At 41.9% G+C, this 22,096-nt stretch overlaps 1 protein-coding gene across 12 annotated transcripts in view; it reads right to left on the bottom strand.

Moving 5' to 3' along the window:
• Positions 1–22,096, bottom strand: part of LOC122562011 (nuclear factor 1 B-type-like) — a 624,396-nt gene that overhangs the window by 92,344 nt on the left and 509,956 nt on the right. For all 12 annotated transcript variants that reach the window (XM_043714459.1, XM_043714413.1, XM_043714404.1 and 9 more), the window contains exon 6: positions 13,958–14,073. In XM_043714459.1, the coding sequence (XP_043570394.1) occupies positions 13,958–14,073 (116 nt within the window). The remainder of the gene's footprint in view (positions 1–13,957; positions 14,074–22,096) is intronic.

The following is a 22,096-nucleotide window of genomic DNA, read 5'->3' as shown; positions in this document are numbered from 1 at the left end:
AGCCTCGAAACGACACGACCAGCTATCCTTAGTAGCCACACACGCAGACAACAAGCAACATGAATTCGACTGGGACAACACTACTATCATAGGGCAAGCCAGACAGAGAACAGCCAGGGAATTCCTAGAGGCATGGCATTCATCCACAAACTCCATCAACAAACACATCGACCTGGACCCAATATACCAACCACTACAGCGGACAGCTGAAACTGACAACTGGAAGCGGCAGGGACAGACCACTATAAACACCGGAGGAAACATCAAAGAAGCGCTTCGCAGGAGGCTCCCAAGCACTGATGATGTCGCCTAGCCAGGGGACGAAACGTTTGCAACAAAAACTTCCAGCTCGGCGAACAGAACCACAACAACGAGCACCCGAGCTACAAATCTTCGCACAAACTTTGAACTTTTTTTTATTATTGGGGCCAAAACAGCTCAGCGCCAAGTAATGAGCACCAAAACAGTTTAGAGCCAAAATGGTGAGGCCAAATGATCACGCCAAAAGGGCGGCACCAAATAGTCCCATTCCGCTCTATACCACCTATCATCCAAAGGCTGGGCAGAAAGAGGGGACCAAACGTTGGCATAATTGATGAAACAGCCTACAGCATCACTAGAGATTAAGCTGTCATGGTTCTTGTCTGATGATGAGGACCACCACATAGGCAACTATAGGCATAGCACTAGCAGAATTCCAAACAGGTAGAAGACTCCAGACGAGGTTAAGTCTTCCTGTACCTGGGGTGAGGGGAGGAGGGTAAAATGGCAAGAGGCACTCTGGTTTCAGACCTGAGACTCTGCCAAGCAGAAGAGACATTCTGATAAAGGGGATGAAGTTTGGAGTAAGATACACAGAAATGACCGTACATAGTAAAAGGACTAGTGACGTATAAATTTTGGGTAGGTGTGATGGTCCTGACTAAGCATGTGGACCATATGAAGGCTGCAAATTCTCAAACGGTGCAGGAGTAAAATGTTCCCTGCATATTGGAAGCTTTAGAAATCGTGCCAGAACCCATGCATTCACTCTTTCCCTCAAACTTTGTCAAGTCCCCTGATTCAGAGATGGACATGATTGAAGTAGCTATTTCAAAGGAGAAAGTGAGGTCTGCAGATTCTGGAGATCAGAGCTGGAAATGTGTTGCTGGAAAAGCGCAGCAGGTCATGCAGCATCCAGGAAACAGGAGAATCGACGTTTTGGGCATAAGCCCTTCTTCAGGAATGGGGAAAGTTTGTCCAGCAGGCTAAGATAAAAGGTAGGGAGGAGGGACTTGGGGGAGGGGCGTCAGAAATGTGATAGGTGGAAAGAGGTCAAGGTGAGGGTGATAGGTCAGACTGGGGTCTGAGTTCATCCCTTGTGGTTGGAGGGTTCCTAGCCGGAAGATGAGGCGTTCTTCCTCCAACCGTCGTTTTGTTGTGGTCTGACGATGGAGGAGTCCAAAGACCTGCATATCCTTGGTGGAGTGGGAGGGGGAATTGAAATGTTATTTCAAAGCTATTTCAAAGCCTTTGCCACCAAAAGAAGACAGTCAAATTCTACTGAGGTACTCCTGGTGCAAGAGGTGAACTTCTGTGCGTTACATGCCACTGGAGTTGGACACCGAGTTCAAGGAACCTGAACTCGTGCTAAAATGCTCCAAAAGGCTCTTGAAGAAAAAGTACTGGCCAATGTTGGTGGATTTAGAGGATGTGGGATGTTCTGATTGTTATGATGTCAGTCAGCTGGATCTCATTGAACATGAGTTCCTTCATTGGTGCTGTTAATCTAGCCCAATCAGTGAGCCCTGTTTGACATAAAAAGGTTGATACTGTCTCACAGCCTCTCCCAATGGTTCAAACCATCCAAGACTGGCAACATCCTTGTAAATCTTTCCTGAACTGTTTCAAGTTTCACAACATGCTTTCTATAGCAGGGACACCAAAATTGCACACAGTATTCCAAAAGGACCTAACTAATGTCCTGTACAGCTGCAACATGACCTCTTAACTCCTATACTCAATGTACTGATGAATAAAGGCTCGCTTATCAAATGCCTACTTCACAATCTTATCTACCTGCGACTCCACTTTCAAGGAACTATGAACCTGCATTGTGAGGTCTTTTTGTTCAGCAACATTTCCCAGGACCTGACCATTAAGTGTTTCAGTCCTGCCCTGATTTGCCTTTCCAAAATGCAGCACCTCATATTTATCTAAATTAAATTCCATGTGCCACTCCTTGGCCCAAAGGCCTATCTGATCACGAGCCCATTGTACTCTGAGGTAACCTTCTTCACTGCCCACTACACCTCCAATTTTGATGTCATCTGTAACCATACCTCCGAAGTTTGCATCCAAATCATTTATATAAATGACGAAAAGCAGAGGACCCAGCCCAAATCTTCAAAAGCAACCCTGCACCATCACCCTAAATCTTGTACTTTTGAGGCAGTTCTGGATCCAAATGGCAAGTTTCCCCTACATTTCATGCGATCTAACCTTGCTAAATAGTCTACCAAGAGGATTTTTAATCAAACACTTTACTGAAGTCCATACAGGTCCAGTCCATTGCTCTGCCCTCATTAATCCTCTTCATTATTTATCCAAAAACTTAGTCAAGTTAGTGATTGAGCTTCATAAATAGGTCAGGAGAGAGATATCATTGAAGAATGTTCAGGGATTATGGGAAGCCAGATGTGGATGGGGATGGATCTTTTATAGTCCTTTCAGGAGGATGTGATATTGTTATGGGAGGGCAGAGGAAATTCACCAGAATACATACAGAGATGTTAGCAGTAAGTTTAGAGTGGAGAAGTTTTTTTTTACTTGAGCTGAATGTATTTTAGGAGAACTATGATGGAGATGTAAAGGATTAAGGCAAGTTTAGATACAGTAGGCAAAGAAACACTGTTTTAATTAGCTAATGGTAAAGGATAGAGATTTCGGGCAATAGGGGATTTGAAGAAAATGTTTTGTGATACAGTGAATGGTAATAATCCGAAACTCACTGCCTATGAGTATGGTGGATGTGGAGATGATCAATGGCTTCTAGTGGCAATTGAATGAGCAGTTGAAGGAAATAAATGTGTAGGAGGCAAAGTATTGGAGGAATGGGACTGTCACAATTGCTCTGCGAAGAGTTGGCATGGACTCAATAGGGTGAATATTCTCCTCAATTTCGATGAATTTATGATTCTATAAATACAAAATGTTACATAGTGTTATGGACCAGGCCAGACCCCTCAAAACATTTCAAGACCCTAAGTTTGCTCGTTGTTTTAAGCAGGTGTATAGTGGATATTCCAGGAGAAATACCACTGGTCAAACCACGTAGTTTTAAACAAAACAGAATTTATTTACAAAATTACTGAATGAAACACAAACAACAGAAAACAGAATACTGAATAACGTAACCTCTCTGAAAACCTAACAGATCATTCCAACTTAATGATGCTGTTCCAAATACTTGCAACAATCCTCATAAATACCCCTTGGCACAAAACATAAAAGTAAACCCAGGTTCTTATAGGATTGAAGTCAGAGAGAGTGTACCAGCCCGGACCTGCTTCTTTGAGTCCAGCAGCTTTTCCAACACTACTGCTAAAAACCGAACCAAACCATAGAAAAGCTGAGCTTGGAAAACTGGCCACTCCTCTTTCATTGTACAAGTTTTTTTAAAACTTGAAAGCCTACTGTCTGGGGCAGTATCTGTTAGCTATAAACAAATTTGCACTAGATTAGATTAGATTCGCTACAGCGTGGAAACAGGCCCTTTGGCCCAATAAGCCCACACCAATCCACCAAAGAAAAACCCACCCAAACCCATTTCCCTCTGACTAATGCACCTAACTCTACAGGCAATTTAGAATGGCCAATTCATCTGGCCTGCACATCTTTAGACTGTGGGAGTAAACTGGAGCACCCGCAGGAAACCCATGCAGACAATGGAAGAATGTGCAAACACCACACAGTCACCGGAGGCTGGAATCAAACTTGGGTCCCTGGCGCTGTCAGGCAGCAGTGCTAAACACTAAGCCACTAAAACCCTTCAACCCTAGACTTTTCAGAATCTGTGTCATTTACGGCCTCTCTTGAAAAAAAAACCCAAGGTCAGCATAATCTTGTTAAAGGAGCAGCTTCGTCACACCTAAAGCAAAGTGCGATATAACATCAAACTAATAAAAGAAGCAATTAAAGCTGATGTCAGGATTTTCTTATTTACCTAAAGCATGATAAACCTGTTTAGCTCATGACCAAGATTAGGACATATGGAGTATCAGCCCTTAGGTGCTTGAATGGATAGCAAACTAGCTTAAAAAGTATTGAAAACAGGGAGGAGGAAAAGAGAGCACTTCCTTAAGTTTGAGAAAAGTAACAAGCATTGGCCTGCAAGGAGCTTTTTATTAAAATCACTGGTTTTTATTAAAAGCACTGAACCACCTGCTTTTCCTCAGAGACCAGAACCGAAGTTGTATTCTTAATCCAAAATGGTTTGCTGGTTTGGGTTCTCAGCCTAGCTGAAGTCTTAGATTAGATTAGATTACTTACAGTGTGGAAACAGGCCCTTCGGCCCAACAAGTCCACACAACCGGAGCACCCGGAGGAAACCCACTCAGACACGGGGAGAACGTGCAAACTCCACAGTCAGTCGCCTGAGGCGGGAATTGAACTCGGGTCTCAGGCGCTGTGAGGCAGCAGTGCTAACCACTGTGCCACCGTGCCGCCCACTCTTGTGCAAAGTTAAGGGCTGGAGTCCAGAGCGAATTTTATTAAAATCTGGTCTGAGATCACTGATATGGCATGCAGTATCGACTGCCATTAGAACCAGGTGACCAGGTAACAGACATTTATCTTGATTGCTTCTGATTTTGATGTTACTAAGCAAATTAATTGCTTCAAATCAGATTAGGTAGACTTTTTCGGGTGTGACTTCTCCTGGATACCACCTAATGAGTTATCTTACTCAGCTTCAGTCTAGTAGTACTCTTTTGTTGTCTAGAGTCCACATACAAGCAACAACTGCAATGGCTTGCCAGCCAGGTCCTGAAGAAAATTTTAACCATTTGGCCGAGGCTTAACTTTGTTTTGGGATTTTGCTGTGGCCTGATCCAGAGTCCCTCTAATCAGAATATACCTTGAGTGAGACGATACAATTGCCTGCACTCAAGTGGTATACTCCAAGCTCAGTCAGAGTGGCAAGAATGTCCACTTTAATCGGAATACCTTGCAGCCCATATGCTCCACATACTGCATTTTCCAATGATAAAGAGAGTTGTAGCGCCTGTTTGAAGTCGAGTTGGGCTTCAGCTGGCAGCTGTTTTGCCACAGTTACATAATTGATTTACATACCAGACCGTCTCTCAGTTCCTCATTTAGGGTTAACCCAAATCCTGCCAGTTGTCTTAACCTGGTCAAAAACTTACCAACTTCCCTGTTTCTCTAATTGCTAAATAAAAGTGATAGCATCTCAGAATTAGAGGAGTCTTGGGTCACAATATTCCTTAACTATGCCAGTCAATTCTTAAAAGGTTTTACTATCTGGTGCTTCAGGGAAAGTCAGGCCACTAATGAAAGGGAAAAGCTGCAGCTCCATAGGCTGTCAGGAGAATTACTTGTTTTCTTGTCTGCCCTCAATGTCTTCTCCCAGAAAAAAAACTATTCTTTCTATATACTGGGCCCAGTCCTCAATGGCTGGGTTGAATGAATCAAGTTTCCCAAAGAAAGGTGTGATCTAAGTAATGCTCACCCCAACTCAAAGATGACTGCTCCGAGCGAGTTTCTTCTAGAACATGCTTTATTCTTATTGCCACTGAAATAACTCCACTGAGATATTTCCTCTCAAGTCACCTCTTATTTCATATGAATTGTCCTTGACTATAGTGCTGCCTCATACAGAATTACCCTTTTTGTACATCAACCAGGGCTCCCTGATTGGACCAGATTAACAGCCCAATCTGGGAATTAATATTCTCGAAGATCCAGCTGGCATTGTTACAATCGCTGTAGTCAGCATCTGAAATTCCAGTTTCCTTGAGGTAAGGACTTGGTGGATCCAGGAATTGAGCATCTTCACACTTACCTCCAGGAACCAGGTGACTGCCTGCACAATTTGAAAACCCTCACATCTGACTTGATACCCATACCAACTATAGCACCCCAACCAGCATTCAATTCCTCCCACAAACTTCACCACCTCAAAAGGACTTGGATTTCTTCCCGATGCTCTCAGGCATTTGGTATCACACTGTCAATTTTATTCCAGCCCCAAAATGACTGCTGGGATCACCCATCAACCAGGCTCTCTCCCAACAAACAAGCCCCATGCCTCCCAAAATCAACCCCTCTATCAACCAACTGACTGTGCCTTCTCCAATCATTTTTACTCACTCTTGAACAACCCCCACCTCCTGCTGATCAGCTCCCATGTTCCAATCACACCAGATGATGCTCCCCCCATGACTGACTGCCGTCCTCTCCTCCAATTTGTTTCTGCCTATAAGTGACCCACACACCAAACAATCTCCAAGATGGCAGAGTCACAAAAACATACGTCACATGCTGACATGGTACCTTCTTGCATTTTACACAATAACATGCAGGATATTACACACTAATCAAATGATGGTTGTTCTTGTTCAAGGGATTGCAGGGACTAGTATATAAGGTTTGGAATGTGCCATGTTTTCTATCAGTTTCTATCTTCCCAGTCACTAGGTCTGTGTTGATCTAATTTCAAAGAGAAGAGATATGAAGTGTACAAACATAATACCACAAGATGTAGGAGCAGAAATAGATATTCAGTCTGTGGAGTCTGCTTCCACATTCAATGAGATTGTGGCTGATTTAATAATCCCCAACTCCACTTTCCTGCTTTTTACTCATACAGTGATTCTCTTACTGATTAAAACTCTGCCTACCTTAGCATTAACTATACTTAATGACCCTGCCTCAATAATCCTCAACAGTAAAGAAGTCTACAGATTCTGGGAGAAGAAAATCTTCCTAATCTCTGCCTTAAATGTGCAACCCCTTTGTCTGAAATTATGCTGTCTGAACTAAGACTGTCCCATCAGGGGAAGCAGCCTTTCTGCATCTACCTGTCAAGTCCTCTAAGGATCTTGTACGTTTTGCCTCTCATTCTTCTAGATTCCAATTAAGTACAGGACAAACCTACTTCTACTGAACACACTACACCATCAACTCCATTCCACAGATCCAGGAAAAGAATGATACCATTAACAGTTATTTAAGTGTGAATGTGTCATGAGGCCAGTGCTGTAGGTACCCAGCAATGGCTTATCCAATCATGAGCATGATAATCTAGTATGAAGTGGACAGACTTTATTTTACCCTAGACTCAACTTGACACAGGGTTTAAAGATTGTTGCTCAGAGACAGTTTCCATAACCAGAGGTCAGAGTCATTTGGGGCTAAAAGGATCTAAGTAAATGGGGAAAAGTGGAATAGGCTACTGAGTTGGCTGATCAGCCATGATCATAACAAATGGCGAAGCAGACTTGGAGGACTGAATAGCTTACTACTCCTCCTATTTGCTTTATTTCTATGTAAATAAACATGACCCCTCATTGGTTGCACGACTCTGTCCAGTGGTAGGCTAAAACTTCAGAAAGCGGAAAGCAACAACTGCAAAGGCATGTGTCTCCCCCAAGTGCTTTTTTCCTGGACTCCAGAACTAATCTCAAATTGCCAAATGACACAGAGTAGCCAGCATGACTGAAAACAGCCAAAAATGCAAAAGTGAGCTGAAAACTGAAGAAATCACCCTATAAAAATAACAGATACCTTAAAATGATTTGAAGGCTGTAATCTAATTGCAGTGTTCATACACTTCTAAACTGATTGATTAGATTACCGCCTTACAATTGCTCCCAGGTATTCCACTCTCCATTTAATATCTATTTCCTGTATACTTCTATTTCCTTATTTTTTTCCTCTTAATTTTTCTCCTAAGTTACAAATTCCTTTAATCATCGTTACTCTTCTGACTAGCACATTACTAAACTATTTATATCAGCATTCAATTTTTGTGTACTCTGGCTGTGCTTCATACAGCGACCAATTTATCGTAATGCTGAAGTACAGCTAACAACCTTGGCAAAAGGAATGGTGCCTCATTGACAAATATCTTTTGTGTAATGTTTGTAATGGGTAGGGTATATTAGTGCATGTGCCGGTAATTATTATTCAGCCCCAGCAATTCTCCTTTATATAGTTTTGGTATGTATAATTGACTGTACAATTCTTTGGATGTGAGAGCTCCTTTGTGTAGTTGTTAAGTTTTGTTTAATAAAATAAAATATTGTTCACCAATTTTGGCATTAGGTGCTGTTAATATCATTCAAATTATTACTAAACATTATAAATATCAATTATTTGCCTGAGCTAATATTGATTTATATTCCACTCCATCTATTAATAAGCAGACTCTATTAGTTTGATGAGGAAACATAATATTAAAAGGGATAATTTTTATCATGATGGCTTGTTTACAGCTAGAAATTTAAACAGATTGCTTCTTGAGCACAACACAACCTGGTACTCGACAGAAAGCCTAGAGTGAGTGTGAGCATTTTTATGTTATGACACTGTAGTATCTTCAAACAGAAGCTTTCACTGAAGGATCAGGTTGCTAAGCATTCTACCACTATACACTTTGGAGTCTCCATTCTAATGGACTATAGCCACCACCAAATATATTAGATTCAGCTATAACAAACCAGCCAATTATCTCCACACAAGATGTCCCTGCCTCTTTAACAGTTATAGATTGAATCTTAACTAATTGTTTGTCGAATGGTCTCTCCAAAATCAACACCGATATTTTTGAAACATTGTAAACTGCATCCAAAAAACAAAATCACATTTCTCTTCTAGTCAAAACAATGTGAGCGAGCTCATTCCTAGCAAAAAAGACAAGTTTCCAAGGGAGGAAAGAACAAAAATGAAACTGGTGCACTTTGTTACACCAAGACTCGATTTGTCGCAGTAGATAAGGAGTTATAACTCTTTAATCTTTTGGCTTTTCTACCTTGACAATTGCTCTAATTAGTTATCTGCTTTTAGACAAGTCAAAGAAACCAAAATCTAATAAGGAGTCATCATTTAAAAAAAGAGAGAGAGAGAGAGCTTGAGATTACACTCTATCTCACATAACTCTCTGAACTGCTGTATCACAGCCAAAATATAAATAAGAATTCCATGCTTTACAAGCTATTGATTATTTTAAAAGGTAATTGGCTGATGTGAATATATTTATAAAAGACCACGCTGTAATTGCAACAGACCACTGCAAGAAGTACAGAACTCAAAGAATCAACAGCATGATACAACTGAATTTCCTTTGAATTTAACTACCCTTTAGAATTTCAACTATAATTAACTGGAAGTGGCTGTCCACTTTTCATTTGATTTACTTGGAAGAGGTTCCTTGATTTTACTAAATGTAAACTTTCTCTAATTAAACTCTGGCTAAAAAGGATCTGTGCCTATTTCAATGTGCTGAGTAGCACAGACAGGGAACTTTTTGTGAGTGAATGCATTGTAATTGGAAACATGCATTAATAAGTTCCCAAATTAAAAAAAAATCAATCCTTTAAATCACATTAATAAGATGCAAGCCTCATTTTCAAAAAAAAAAGAAAACCCTGCATCAAATGACTGCCCCGCCTTTGTTTCTGCACCTGGGTGTCATCTTTAAGTTCTGAATGTAATGGCAATTAGATTATTAACCACCTGTTAAATAGATATATAATCTTGTTAGGCCTGACAAGCAAGAACATTCACCTGAACACCTGCAAGCTGTTTGCAGCCAAATGGGACAAAGTATTAACATACATTTAAAATAGCATTGAAGCAAATCAAAAGAAAATTCCAAAAAGACTAACATTAAAAGCATATATGATGAACTTTGAATTGGTAACAAGCTCTGCAATGTATAAAGGGCCTAATCTTGTGGTCAGCTACAAAACAACTTGCCAATGACCACGGAAAAAGCTATTCACGAGGATCTAGGAATATTTGTGCCATGGACTTCCCTGTGCTTGATGTCAATTCATCGAGCAACAGTACTGCCAATTTTATGTAAGTATTCTCACAGACAGCAAATCAAGAAGTAAATGTTTATGGATTTTCAAGCAAATGGTTATGAAATGTTCACATTACTATAAATTAATGTAGAAACCAAAATGAAAAAACAATTAAAATGTAATAGACAGAATTCTCATTATAATTAAAAATTTTGATATTGAACAGTCATAATACCACTTTTCTGGGGCTAATGACACTATTTCACAAAACTATGAACATGCTAAATTGGTAAAGAGTCAGTTCTATGCAGCGAAACGTGGAGACAGTGTTTAAAAATTTTGACAAACAGCCAAATTTTTGAAGAGGACATCCAGCTCTACAGGCCTTTAAAAATGGCCGATTGGACCCAGGATCTCCTTGCAATTCTTTTTTCTGATTTTAAACAGTTAACTTTGGAGCCCAAGCCTCCAGCTGTCAAGATGCAAACTCTGGAAATCAATCCCAAAACTTCTCTGCCTTTCTAACTCTGTCTACTCTATTGACACTTGTTAAAATCCAAACCTTTGATCCAACTGGCTGTCATCTGTACTAATATATCTTTATGGAACCACCAGATAGTTACACCAGAATTAAAGACTCATGTCATTAGGGAAATTTTCTCTCATGCACAGAATTGAGCCGTTCATCCCAACCGATCCATCCCAGTGTTTACGCTCCTATAGTCACAGAGATCTACAATACAGAAAAAAGCCCTTCAGCTCATCATGTCTGCATCCATCAAAAACAAACAACTAAGTATTTCAATCCCACTTTCTAGCATTTGGCTCATAACCTTGCATGCCCTCACATTGCAAATGCACATCTAAATATTTCTTCAATGTTATAAGGGTCTCTGCCTCTACCAGCCTTACATCATCCTTAAACACTTCTGCCAACTCCAACTAGACCCCACCATCAAGAATCTTCCCCTGCCTAACCCTCTCTGCCTTCCGCAAGGTCCATTCCCTTTGACAATTCTTGGTGTGCACTATTTTCCCCACCAAGCCTTCTGCACCCCCAGTACCTTCCCCTGCAATCAGAAAAGATGCAAAACCTGCTGATACATTACCTCCATCCAGGGCCTCAAACAGTCCTTCCAGGTGAGACAGAGGTTCATCTGCCTCTCTTACAACCCAGTTTACTGCATCAGGTGCTGCAGATGTGGTCTTCTCTCCATCAGGAAGACCAAACATAAACTTAGGGAAGAGTTCGTCAAGCATCTTAGCCAGGCCTGTAGGGGCTGACTGGCCCTCCAAGTCACCGCCTATTTTAATTCCCCTTCCCATTCTGACATGACTGTCCTTGGTCTCCTCCATCACCACAATGAACCAACCGCAAATTGAAGGCACAACACCTCATCTTCCGCCTGGGCAGCCTACTGCCTGGAGGACTCAGCATTGAGTTCTCCAATTTCAAATAACCTCCCTTCCACTCCTCCCAGCCACCTATCAGATTCATTCCTCCCACTGACCATCAGGTCATACCCTCTACCTGTCTTCACCTATCCCCACTTCACCACGCTGCCCCCTCACCTCCCCCTTTATCTGCAGCTCCCCCTAGACCCACCCCTAGTCCTGAAGGAGGGCTATACCTGAAACGTTGATTTCTCCACCCCCTGATGCTTCCTGGCTTGCTGTGTTCTTCCAGCCTCCTGTCTGTCTACTTTGGATTCCAGCATCTGCAGCTTTTTTTTATCTCTATCAGCCTTACAGACAGATTCACACCATCATCTGGATGAAAAAAAAATCCTCAAATTTCCTCTAAACTTTCTGCCCCATATTTTAAATCTATGGATTCTGGTTATTGATTCCTCTATCAGCAGGAAATAATTCTTCCTGTCTACTGTATTTATGCCCCTTGTAATTTTATACATTTCAGTTACAGCTCTTTTCAATCCCTTATGTTCAAATGTAAACAACCCAGTCACACAATGCTCGAAGTGTGGCCTTACCAATGTTTTATGTAATTCCAGCATAACCTCCCTGCTCTTAAACACTATGCCTTGACTATTAAAGGCAAGTATACCATATGCCTTCTGAATCAACTTATCCACCTGTCCTAATGCCTTAAGGGACTGCTCTACATGCACAAGGTTCCTCCAATCTTCAGTCCTATCACTCATCTTGTATTCCTTTGCTTCATCTTCCACTTTTCAAAACAGTCCCTGGCCTTCAATCTTTCCATGATATGTAAACCCACGCATTCTTGTAAATCCTCTCATGATCCTCCCCACTGTTTGACCTGCATGCTGTTTTCTCAAGTGTCACCTATCAAATATTCGCTAAGGTTCAAGTATACCTTCTCTACTTTATAAAACCATGGCAGCAGAAAGAAAGCTATGTGTCGGTTGTATTCGAAACACCAAATCTTTAGATTAGATTCCCTACAGTGTGAAAACAGGCCCTTCGGCCCAACAAGTCCACATCAACCTCCGAAGAGTAACCCATCCCGACTAATGCACCTAACAACTACGGACAATTTAGCATGGCCAATTCACTTAACCTGCACATCTATTTCCCTGAACCTGGTTCCTTCCACAAAATTAGAAATTATATTCTTGATTCCAAAAAAGTCAAAATCATTCATGTAAATTGTGGATAAAAGAAGCACTGACTCATTTGGAACACTCTCTTCAGTCACTCTGAAGAATTAGCCTTTGAACTTGCAATGCCTTCTGCCACTTGTCCTAGCTCCACACTCACTGACTTTATTAAGGCACGTCATGAATGGACTTTTGTGAATCCAGATATATTGCATCTGCATCAATTTACTCTGACTAGTGCCTCAAGAGTTTGAGCAGCTCTATTAAATTCCCTCATTAAGTTTTAACTGAAGTCATACAAACATAACTAACAGGGGTGGAAAGAAACAAAACAAACTGCTGGAAAAGCTCAGCAGGTCTGGCAGCAACTGTGGAGAGAAATTAGAGTTAACATTTCGGGTCTGGTAGCTATGAAAATGTTGGTTTTTATGCAGAGGATAGTATGGGGAGAGGGAATAAGGAGTAAATGATACAACCCAAAGAGAGAGAAGAACAGTTGGACAGACAAAGGAATAGATACTGGTTGTGTCTCAGTCATTATTTCATTTCATAGGAGGGTGAATAACTGTTAATGAAGACTGTTAATCACTAACAATGGTTGTATGTAATAGCAGACTGTGATAAGAAGGCCTGGTGTGTGGGGATGGGGGCTAGTACATAGAAGAGTTCAAGTTCTGAAGTTATTGAACTTGATGTTGAGTGCAGAAGGCTGCAGGCTTCCCAAATGGAAAGTGAGGTGTTGCTCTTCCAGTTTATGCTGAGCTTTGCTGAAGCACTGCAGCGAGCCTGAGACAGAGATATTGGCCAATTTTTGTGGGTAGAACATAGATATTCTACGAAGAGGTCACCCAGTCTATGCTTTGTTTCCCCAATGTAGATAACGCCACATTGTGAACAGCAAATGCAGTAGACTAGATTTTGTGAAGTGCAGGTAAATCGCTGCTTCACCTGGAAGGTATGTTTGGGCTCTTGGATACTGAGGAGGGAGGAGGTAAATGGTCAAGTGTCACACAACTGTGATCACATTTATTGGACCAATATTCCACTGAAATAAATTAAATATTAGATGTGTCTTTGCTGTGCTATACATTCAGGGCAAGAGGATTCTCACATGCTTCAATACTGGCCTGTCACCCCTTACTGTGCAGCAAGCCTGTAACTTGGCCTTCTAATAATAGTGCATGGAGTGGAGATGGGATTGTAATGGAACACACTGTCTATAAAAACCCCAGATATAAAATTCAGCTCAATCATTACATTTAATATTTCTCCATTCCATTTATTTATGCAGATGTTTCAAACATTAGCGATGTACATTAAACTTCATTGCTCACTCCAAGAACTGACCTTGATCTCTTTCATGCCACGTTCGGCTGACGCTGGTTGGTGAGTTGGGAGAAGGGTAGAATTCTGTTGGGCTGGTGTCTATGGTGTCATCAATAGGAATCGTCTTAGGCCGTTTGCTGGCAAATAAATACATAATTCAGCTTAAAGTTTGAAGCTAAACTCATCAATCTAAGAATCATTTGTACTTACTTCCCAAAATTCATGCTTGATCAAAACCATATTTTTCAAGAAATTAATTGTTACTCTCTATAGTACCTTTAAAGGGAAAGAATTGTCACAGTGTTATAAAGCAAAATATCTCTATAGATACTGGTTGTGTCTCAGTCATTATTTCATTTGATGTCTTATGTTCTTAAATGGTTGAACAAAGCCAGTCTGGAAACATGACTTGCAGGTGTTGGTGTTGGACTGGGGTGGACAAACTTAAAAATTGCACAACACACACACACACCTCACTCACTCACTCACTCTCTCTCATATGCGCATACATAAACCCACCCCACCCCGCACTCTCATCGACACACGCACCCTCTCATACATACCCATCACACACATACACAAACACACACTCTATCAATGCACTCACACCCATACGCGCACACTCACATGCACTCTCAATCTGTCTCAATATGTGTCAACATGTGCACACATATAAGCTTATGGGGTGAATTTGATTTTGCAGAATGACATTTTATTTTGCTCAAAAACTGCATGAATCCATGTAAGACAATACAGTGGATTTGTCAGTCTGTCATACCATTGGGACACAGACAGACTTCACACCTATTGTTTAAAACCTGAGCTGTCTTGAGAATGTAATTTTAAAGAAGCTCTGGGATTTACATATCAAAGAACAGAAACCAGCATGTCCCATGATGAAAGTTTTAATCTAGGATTGTTTACTGTATCATATCTCCATGACAGTGGGCTCCTTTGGCTATAAATTCTGCGAGCATGATCTTATTCTCCACACCATCCGATGAAGGAGTGGCGCTCCAAAACCTAGTGCTTCCAAATAAATCTGTTGGACTGTAATCTGGTGTTGTGAGAGTCTGGAAACAGGTAGTTTTGCAGAACGCCCTTGTTTTGACTCCATGAAGTCTTTTTTTCCTTGTGGCAAAGCCATTCACAATGTCTGAACAGCAATACTTCATGATGTCCAAGTGAGAGTTCCTCGCAAAATGTTTGCTCCTATTCACAAGTTCAAATATAATATACTGCAACATAAGGTAACATATAAACATTACTCAGTATTTCCTCTGTATATCTAACACTGGCTTACAAAAAACAAAACTCAGCGTTAGACGCTCATATTATCCTGAGGACCTGCTAGGGTTACAAGAAATACAGTGTATTAAAAAAAATTGTTTTCTTAGATTGATTCTTTTTTAAACAAATTATGTTCATTTAGTTTAAAAAAAATCAATGTCAATTCTCTCCCAGCTTCAGCTTGTTCACAACTGGTTTGTATGTTTAATAGGGTTTAACCATATTCCAATGCATCAAATATTCCACAATATTAAACACTACTTTGAAAATACAATTACAAATACTTTGAATGACACATTTAGTTGCAGATTAAAATGGTATCATATGATATGCTTTATTTCTAGGCTGCTTTAAAAAAGGTGATGTATTATTACAATGAAGGTGCAAAATTTGGATTAATTTTACAGCGCCAGTCAGGGCCATCAGTTAGGGCACAAGCATCCACAAACAATGTGGACTGATTCAATTAAGAAACGGGAGACACTCAAACAATGCACAGGATAACCTTTTATGCAGAACATACACAAAATTTTAACTCTTTCTGAAAAGACAATATCAAGTCCCTGAAATGCAATTATTACAGGAATACAATTGTCAGCGCACCTGAAGCCACTGTGCTGTGGCCCTTGCCTTTTGAGTAACATTAAGTTGTAATTAATAATAAGAGCATTGATAAATGGTACTCATTTGAACTTCAGTGGAGAAGCACCTGTACTAGCCAGTGTTGGCTCCCAAAATGTGTAAGAAAGACACCGCTTGAATATTGCAAACGGACTCTGAGTTTTGTTACAAGAGTTTTTCTTGGACCTTTCATTTGAAGGACAAAGGATGCAGACACCAAAGGGGAACTGGAATGATTCACAGTACATTTCAATTCAGATAAACCACAACTCTGTCCTGGCCCAGGAAGTGTCAGGCATATTTGAAATCCTAGACTCCAGGCAATAGTTCAAAGGATAATAAGGTGGAAACATTATATTGTAATTTATTATGATTACATTCAGTATCAGTGGCAAGAAATGAGTTTGGCGAAAGTGAGAAATGCAGATGCTGGGGACATTAGAGTTGAGAGTGTGGTGCTGGAAAAGCACAGGTCAGTCAGCATCCGAGGAGCAGGAAAATCGACGTTTCGGGCAAAAACCCTTCATAAAGAATGAGTTTGGTCCAGTGACAACTATGCCCCAACTGTCTTACTCAGATGACCAGTAGAGAGAAACTTGAGTGGGGACTGGAGATATCCCTAACATCCCTGAGGAATTTGGTTGACAAAAATAAGAAATACACAAAAGGATAAGTAACGAATTTACCAAATCAGTAAAAATGGTGGGACAATCAGGAGAAAACAAAATGATTAGACATGGATCCTCATGTTATGACAACAGAGTGTATGAGTGTAACTAAAGTGTAGGAGGAGAAAGTGAGGTCTGCAGATGCTGGAGATCAGAGCTGGAAAAGCGCAGCAGGTCAGGCAGCATCCAGGGAACAGGAGAATCGACGTTTCGGGCATAAGCCCTTCTTCAGGAATGAGGAAGGCTTATGCCCAAAACGTCGATTCTCCTGTTCCCTGGATGCTGCCTGACCTGCTGCGCTTTTCCAGCAACACATAACTAAAGTGTATGCCAACAAACCACAAAATGAAAAGTTAAAATGCAAGAAATGTCATGTCAGTTTTGCCAGCACTAACACAGCCACCAGTGGCTCCACAATGCTCATTTGGGAAAGGTCAGAAAGGAAAATAGGCAATAGACACAGACTGAAGTAAACTTTCCCATCTTGCTGGAGATCAGAGTTGAAAAGTGTGGTGCTGGAAAAGCTGAGCCAGTCAGGCAGCATCCAAGGAGCAGGACAGTTGACGTTTCGGGCATAAACTCATCAGGAATGAGAGGGTGGCCAAAGGGGGCTGAGAGATAAATGGGAAAGGGGTGGGGCTGGGGAGAAGGTAGCTGGGAATGCGATAGGTAGATGAAGGTGGGGGTGAAGGTGATTGGTTGAAGAGGAGGGTGGAGTGGATAGATGGGAAGGAAGATAGACAGGTCAGACTCTTGAACTGCCTACCTGTGCATCTTCCTTCCCACCTATCCATTCCACACTCCTCTCCGACCTATCATCTTCACCCCCTTCATATACCTGATGAAGAGCTTATGCTTGAAACATTGACTCTCCTACTCCTCAGATGTTGCCTTTTCCAGCATCACTCTTTTCCCATCTTGTGTTTGGCTATCCTGATTGGATCCATAATATACTATAATTCAGAGTGTCCACTGTATCATCTCAGCATTGTGTTTGATAATATTAAAATTTATACATTTATTTGCAGTCAAGCATGAATATTTACAAGATGAGAGAATGTGAGGACTGCAGATGCTGGAGATCAGAGCTGAAAATGTGTTGCTGGAAAAGCGCAGCAGGTCAGGCAGCACCCAAGGAACAGGAGAATCGATGTTTCGGGCATAAGCCCTTCTTCAGGAAGCCTGAAGAAGGGCTGATGCCCGAAACGTCGATTCTCCTGTTCCTTGGATGCTGCCTGACCTGCTACGCTTTTCCAGCAACACATTTTCAGCTATTTACAAGATGAGACAATGACGTACAAAGCACTCAAAATATCCATTCAATTAAACAATCAGTAAAAAGGGACAGGTCATACAGTTATACAGCATGGTAAAAGACTCTTCAGTCCAACTCATTTGCACTGGTCACACATCCCAACCTCATCTAATCCCACTTTTTTCATTTATTTGTGAAATGTGGGCATCGCTGGTGGGCCAGCATTTGTTGCCCATCCTTAGCTGCCCTTGAGAAGGTTGTGGTGAGCTGCCTTCTTGAACCACTGCAGTCCACTGAGGGATGACCCATAATGCCATTAGGGAGGGAATTCCAGGATTTTGACTCCGTGACAGTGAGGAATGGCAATATATTTCACAGTCAGTATGGTGAATGACTTGTAGGGGAATTTGAAGGTGTTGCCATGTATCTGCTGCCCTTGTCCTTCAGAATGGAAGGTGCTGTCTGAGGATCGTTTGTGAATTTCTGCAATGCATCTTGTAAATAGTACACATTGGTGCTACTGAGCATTGGTGGTGAAGAGAGTGGATGCTTGTGGATGTGATAGCAATCAAGAGGGCTGTTTTGGCTGGATTTTCCTTGAGTGTTGTTGGAGCTACATTCATCCATGCAAGTGAGCAATATTCCACCATACTCGTGACTTGGGTCTTGCAGACGGTGGAATCAGGAGGTGAGTTATTTGGGAATCAGGAGGTGAGTTACTTGCTGCAGTATTCCTAGCCTTTGACCTGCTCTTGTAGCCACTGTGTTTATGTTGTGAGTCCAGTTGAGTTTCTGGTAAATGGTAACCACAGGATGTTGATAATGGAGCGTTCGAGGATGGTAACGCTATTGAATGTTAAGGTGCAGTGGTTAGATTGTCTCTTATCGGTGATAGTCACAGCCTAGCATTTTTGTGGTGTTAATGTTACTTGCCACTTGTCAGCCCTAGATTTGTCTGGATCCTGTTATATTTGAACAGGGACTGCTTTAGTATCTGAGGAATTGCAAATGATGCAGAACATCGGTGAACATCTCACTTCTGAAGTTATGATGAAGGGAACATCATTGATGAAGTGGCTGAAGGTGGTTGGGCCGAGGACAGTACCCTAAGGAACTCCTGCAGAGATGTCCTGGAGCTGAGGTAGCTGACTTCCAAAAGCCACAATCTTCTTCCAATGTGTCAGGTATGACCTCACCTCTTAAATTCAGCTCTTTTATCCACATTTAAACCAAGGCTGTAATGAGCTCAGGAGCTGAGTGGCCCTGGTGGTACCCAAACTGAGCACCACTGAGCAGGTTAAAAAAAAACATACTGGAGATCACAGCAGGTCAGGCTTCCCATATTCAGTCATTTTAAGACAGCATCCTGTTTGCCTGCACACTTGTCCGTCTTTGGCCTGCTGCAAAACTCCAGCAAATCACAGAACAAACTGGAGGAACAATATCTGATCTTCAGACTAGACTCTTTTTGAATTTAATATTGAGTTCAGTACCTTAAGATTGTGAACCCACTCCTATTCCTTCTCTTTCTTTTAGCTTTACAGGTTGTATTCTCTGTCACCACATTCTCTCTCTCCTCCCTCAACTCTATTGTAACTCTCTGTTCTTTCCTGTCTAGCAGTTAGATACAGCATTGTTCTGCCATTCTCACATTCCAATTACTTTATCTGCACTCTCAACATCCCCTCTCCCCCAGCACCGCACCTCTCCCCCACAACTATTGCATTAAGGCTGACCCGCCACATTTCACGTCAGCTCAGAAGAAGATTCATCCAGACTCAAAACTTTAGTTTGCATACTTAGTTTTCAGTACAGGTTCCAACATCTTCAGTAATTTGCTTCTATCACTGAGCAGGTTATTGAGTGGGCGCTGCTTGATAGTACTGTTGATGTCATCTTCCAATACTTTATTGATGATTGAGAGTAGACTGATGGGATAGTAGTTGGCCTGGTTAGATTAATCCTGGTGTTTATGTACAGGACATACCTGGGCAATTTTCCACATTGTCAGATAGATGCCAGTATTGTAACTGTACTGGATTGGCTTGGCTAGGGAAGTGGCAGGTTCTGGAGCACAAGTCTTCAGTATCATTGCCAGAATGTTATCAGGGCCCGTTGCCTTTGCATTATTCAGTGACTCCAACTCTTTCTTGATATCACATGGAGTGAATTGAATTGGCTAAACACTGATATCTGTATGCTGGGGATTACTGGATGAGGCTGGGATGGATCATCCACTCAGCATTTCTGTCTGAAGATGGCTGCAAAACCTTCAGCCTTATCTTTTGCACTGATGTACTGGGAACTTTCATCATTTGTGGAACCTCTTCCTCCATGAGTTAATTGTCCGCCACCATTCACAACTGGATGAGCTTAGATTTGATCAGTTGGTTGTAGAACATAGAACATAGAACAGTACAGCACAGAACAGGCCCTTCAGCCCACGATGTGCCGACCACTGATCCTCAAATTTCTGTGACCATATGCAAGTCCAGTAGTCTCTTAAATGTCCCCAATGACCTTGCTTCCACAACTGCTGTTGGCAACGCATTCCATGCTCTCACAACTCTGTGTAAAGAACCCGCCTCTGACATCCCCTCTATACTTTCCTCCAACCAGCTTAAAACTATGACCCCTCGTGTTAGTCATTTCTGCCCTGGGAAATAGTTTCTGGCTACTGACTCTATCTATGCCTCGCATTATCTTGTATACCTCAATTAGGTCCCCTCTCCTCCTCCTTTTCTCTAATGGAAGAAGTCCGAGCTCAGTCAACCTCTCCTCATAAGATAAGCCCTCCAGTCCAGGCAGCATCCTGGTAAACCTCCTCTGAACCCTCTCCAAAGCATCCACATCTTTCTTATAATAGGGCGACCAGAACTGGACGCAGTGGTCCAAGTGCGGTCCAACCAAAGTTTTATAGAGCTCACGATCTCACGACTCTTAAACTCAATCGCCCTGTTAATGAAAGCCAAAACACCATATGCTTTCTTAACAACCCTGTCCACTTGGGTGGCCATTTTAAGGGATCTATGTACATGCACACCAAGATTCCTCTGATCATCCACATTGCCAAGAATCCTATCCTTAATCCTGTACTCAGCTTTCAAATTCGACCTTCCAAAATGCATCACCTCGCATTTATCCAGGTTGAACTCCATCTGCCACCTCTCAGCCCATCTCTGCATCCTGTCAATGCCCTGCTGCAGCCTACAACAGCCCTCTATATGGTCAACGACACCTCCAACCTTTGTGTCATCTGCAAACTTGCTGACCCATCCTTCAATCCCCTCATCCAAGTCATTAATAAAAATTACAAACAATAGAGGCCCAAGGACAGAGCCCTGTGGAACACCACTCACCACAGACTTCCAAGCAGAATATTTTCCTTCTACTACCACTCGCTGTCTTCTGTTGGCCAGCCAATTCTGTATCCAGGCAGTTATGTTCCCCTGAATCCCATTCCTCCTAACCTTCTGAATGAGCCTACAATGGGGAACCTTATCAAATGCTTTGCTGAAGTCCATATACACCACATCCACAGCTCAACCCTCATCAACTTTTCTAGTCACATCCTCAAAGAACTCGATAAGGTTTGTGAGGCATGACCTGCCCCTCACAAAGCCGTGTTGACTGCATTTAATCAAGCCATGCTCTTCCAGATGGTCATAAATCCTATCCCTCAGAATCCTTTCTAACACCTTACAGATGACAGACTTGAGACTTACTGGTCTGTAATTGCTGGGGATTTCCCTATTTCCTTTCTTGAAGAGAGGAATTACATTTGCCTCCCTCCAGTCCTCAGGTACGACTCCAGTGGACAGCGAGTATTAAAAGATCTTCGCAAGTGGCGAAGCAATTGCATTTCTCATTTCCCAAAGCAGCCGAGGACAAATCTGGTCCGGGCCTGGCGACGTGTCAATCTTAATGTTTGACAAAATTTTCAGCACATCAGCTTCCTCTATCTCTATCCATTTCAGCATGCACACCTGCTCTTCAAAGGTTTCGTTCACTACAAAGTTTGTTTCTTTTGTAAAGACAGAAGCAAAAAACTCATTTAGGGCTTCCCCTACCTCCTCAGACTCCACACACTCCCTGATCGGGCCTACTCTTTCTTTGACCATTCTCTTATTCCTCACAAAAGTGTAAAATGCCTTTGTGTTCTCACTAATCCGTTCTGCCAAGCCTTTCTCGTGCCCCCTCCTGGCTCTCCTCAGACCATTTTAAGCTCCTTCCTTGCCTGCCTGTAATCCTCTAGAGCTGAGCTTGACCCTAGCTTCCTCCACCTTACGGAAGCTACCTTTTTCCTTTTGACAAGAAGCTCCACCG

The sequence above is a fragment of the Chiloscyllium plagiosum genome, chromosome 2, assembly GCF_004010195.1.
Source record: "Chiloscyllium plagiosum isolate BGI_BamShark_2017 chromosome 2, ASM401019v2, whole genome shotgun sequence".
NCBI lineage: Eukaryota > Metazoa > Chordata > Chondrichthyes > Orectolobiformes > Hemiscylliidae > Chiloscyllium > Chiloscyllium plagiosum.
Note: the sequence above shows the minus strand (reverse complement) of the source record. Positions and strands in the feature narration are given on the sequence as shown.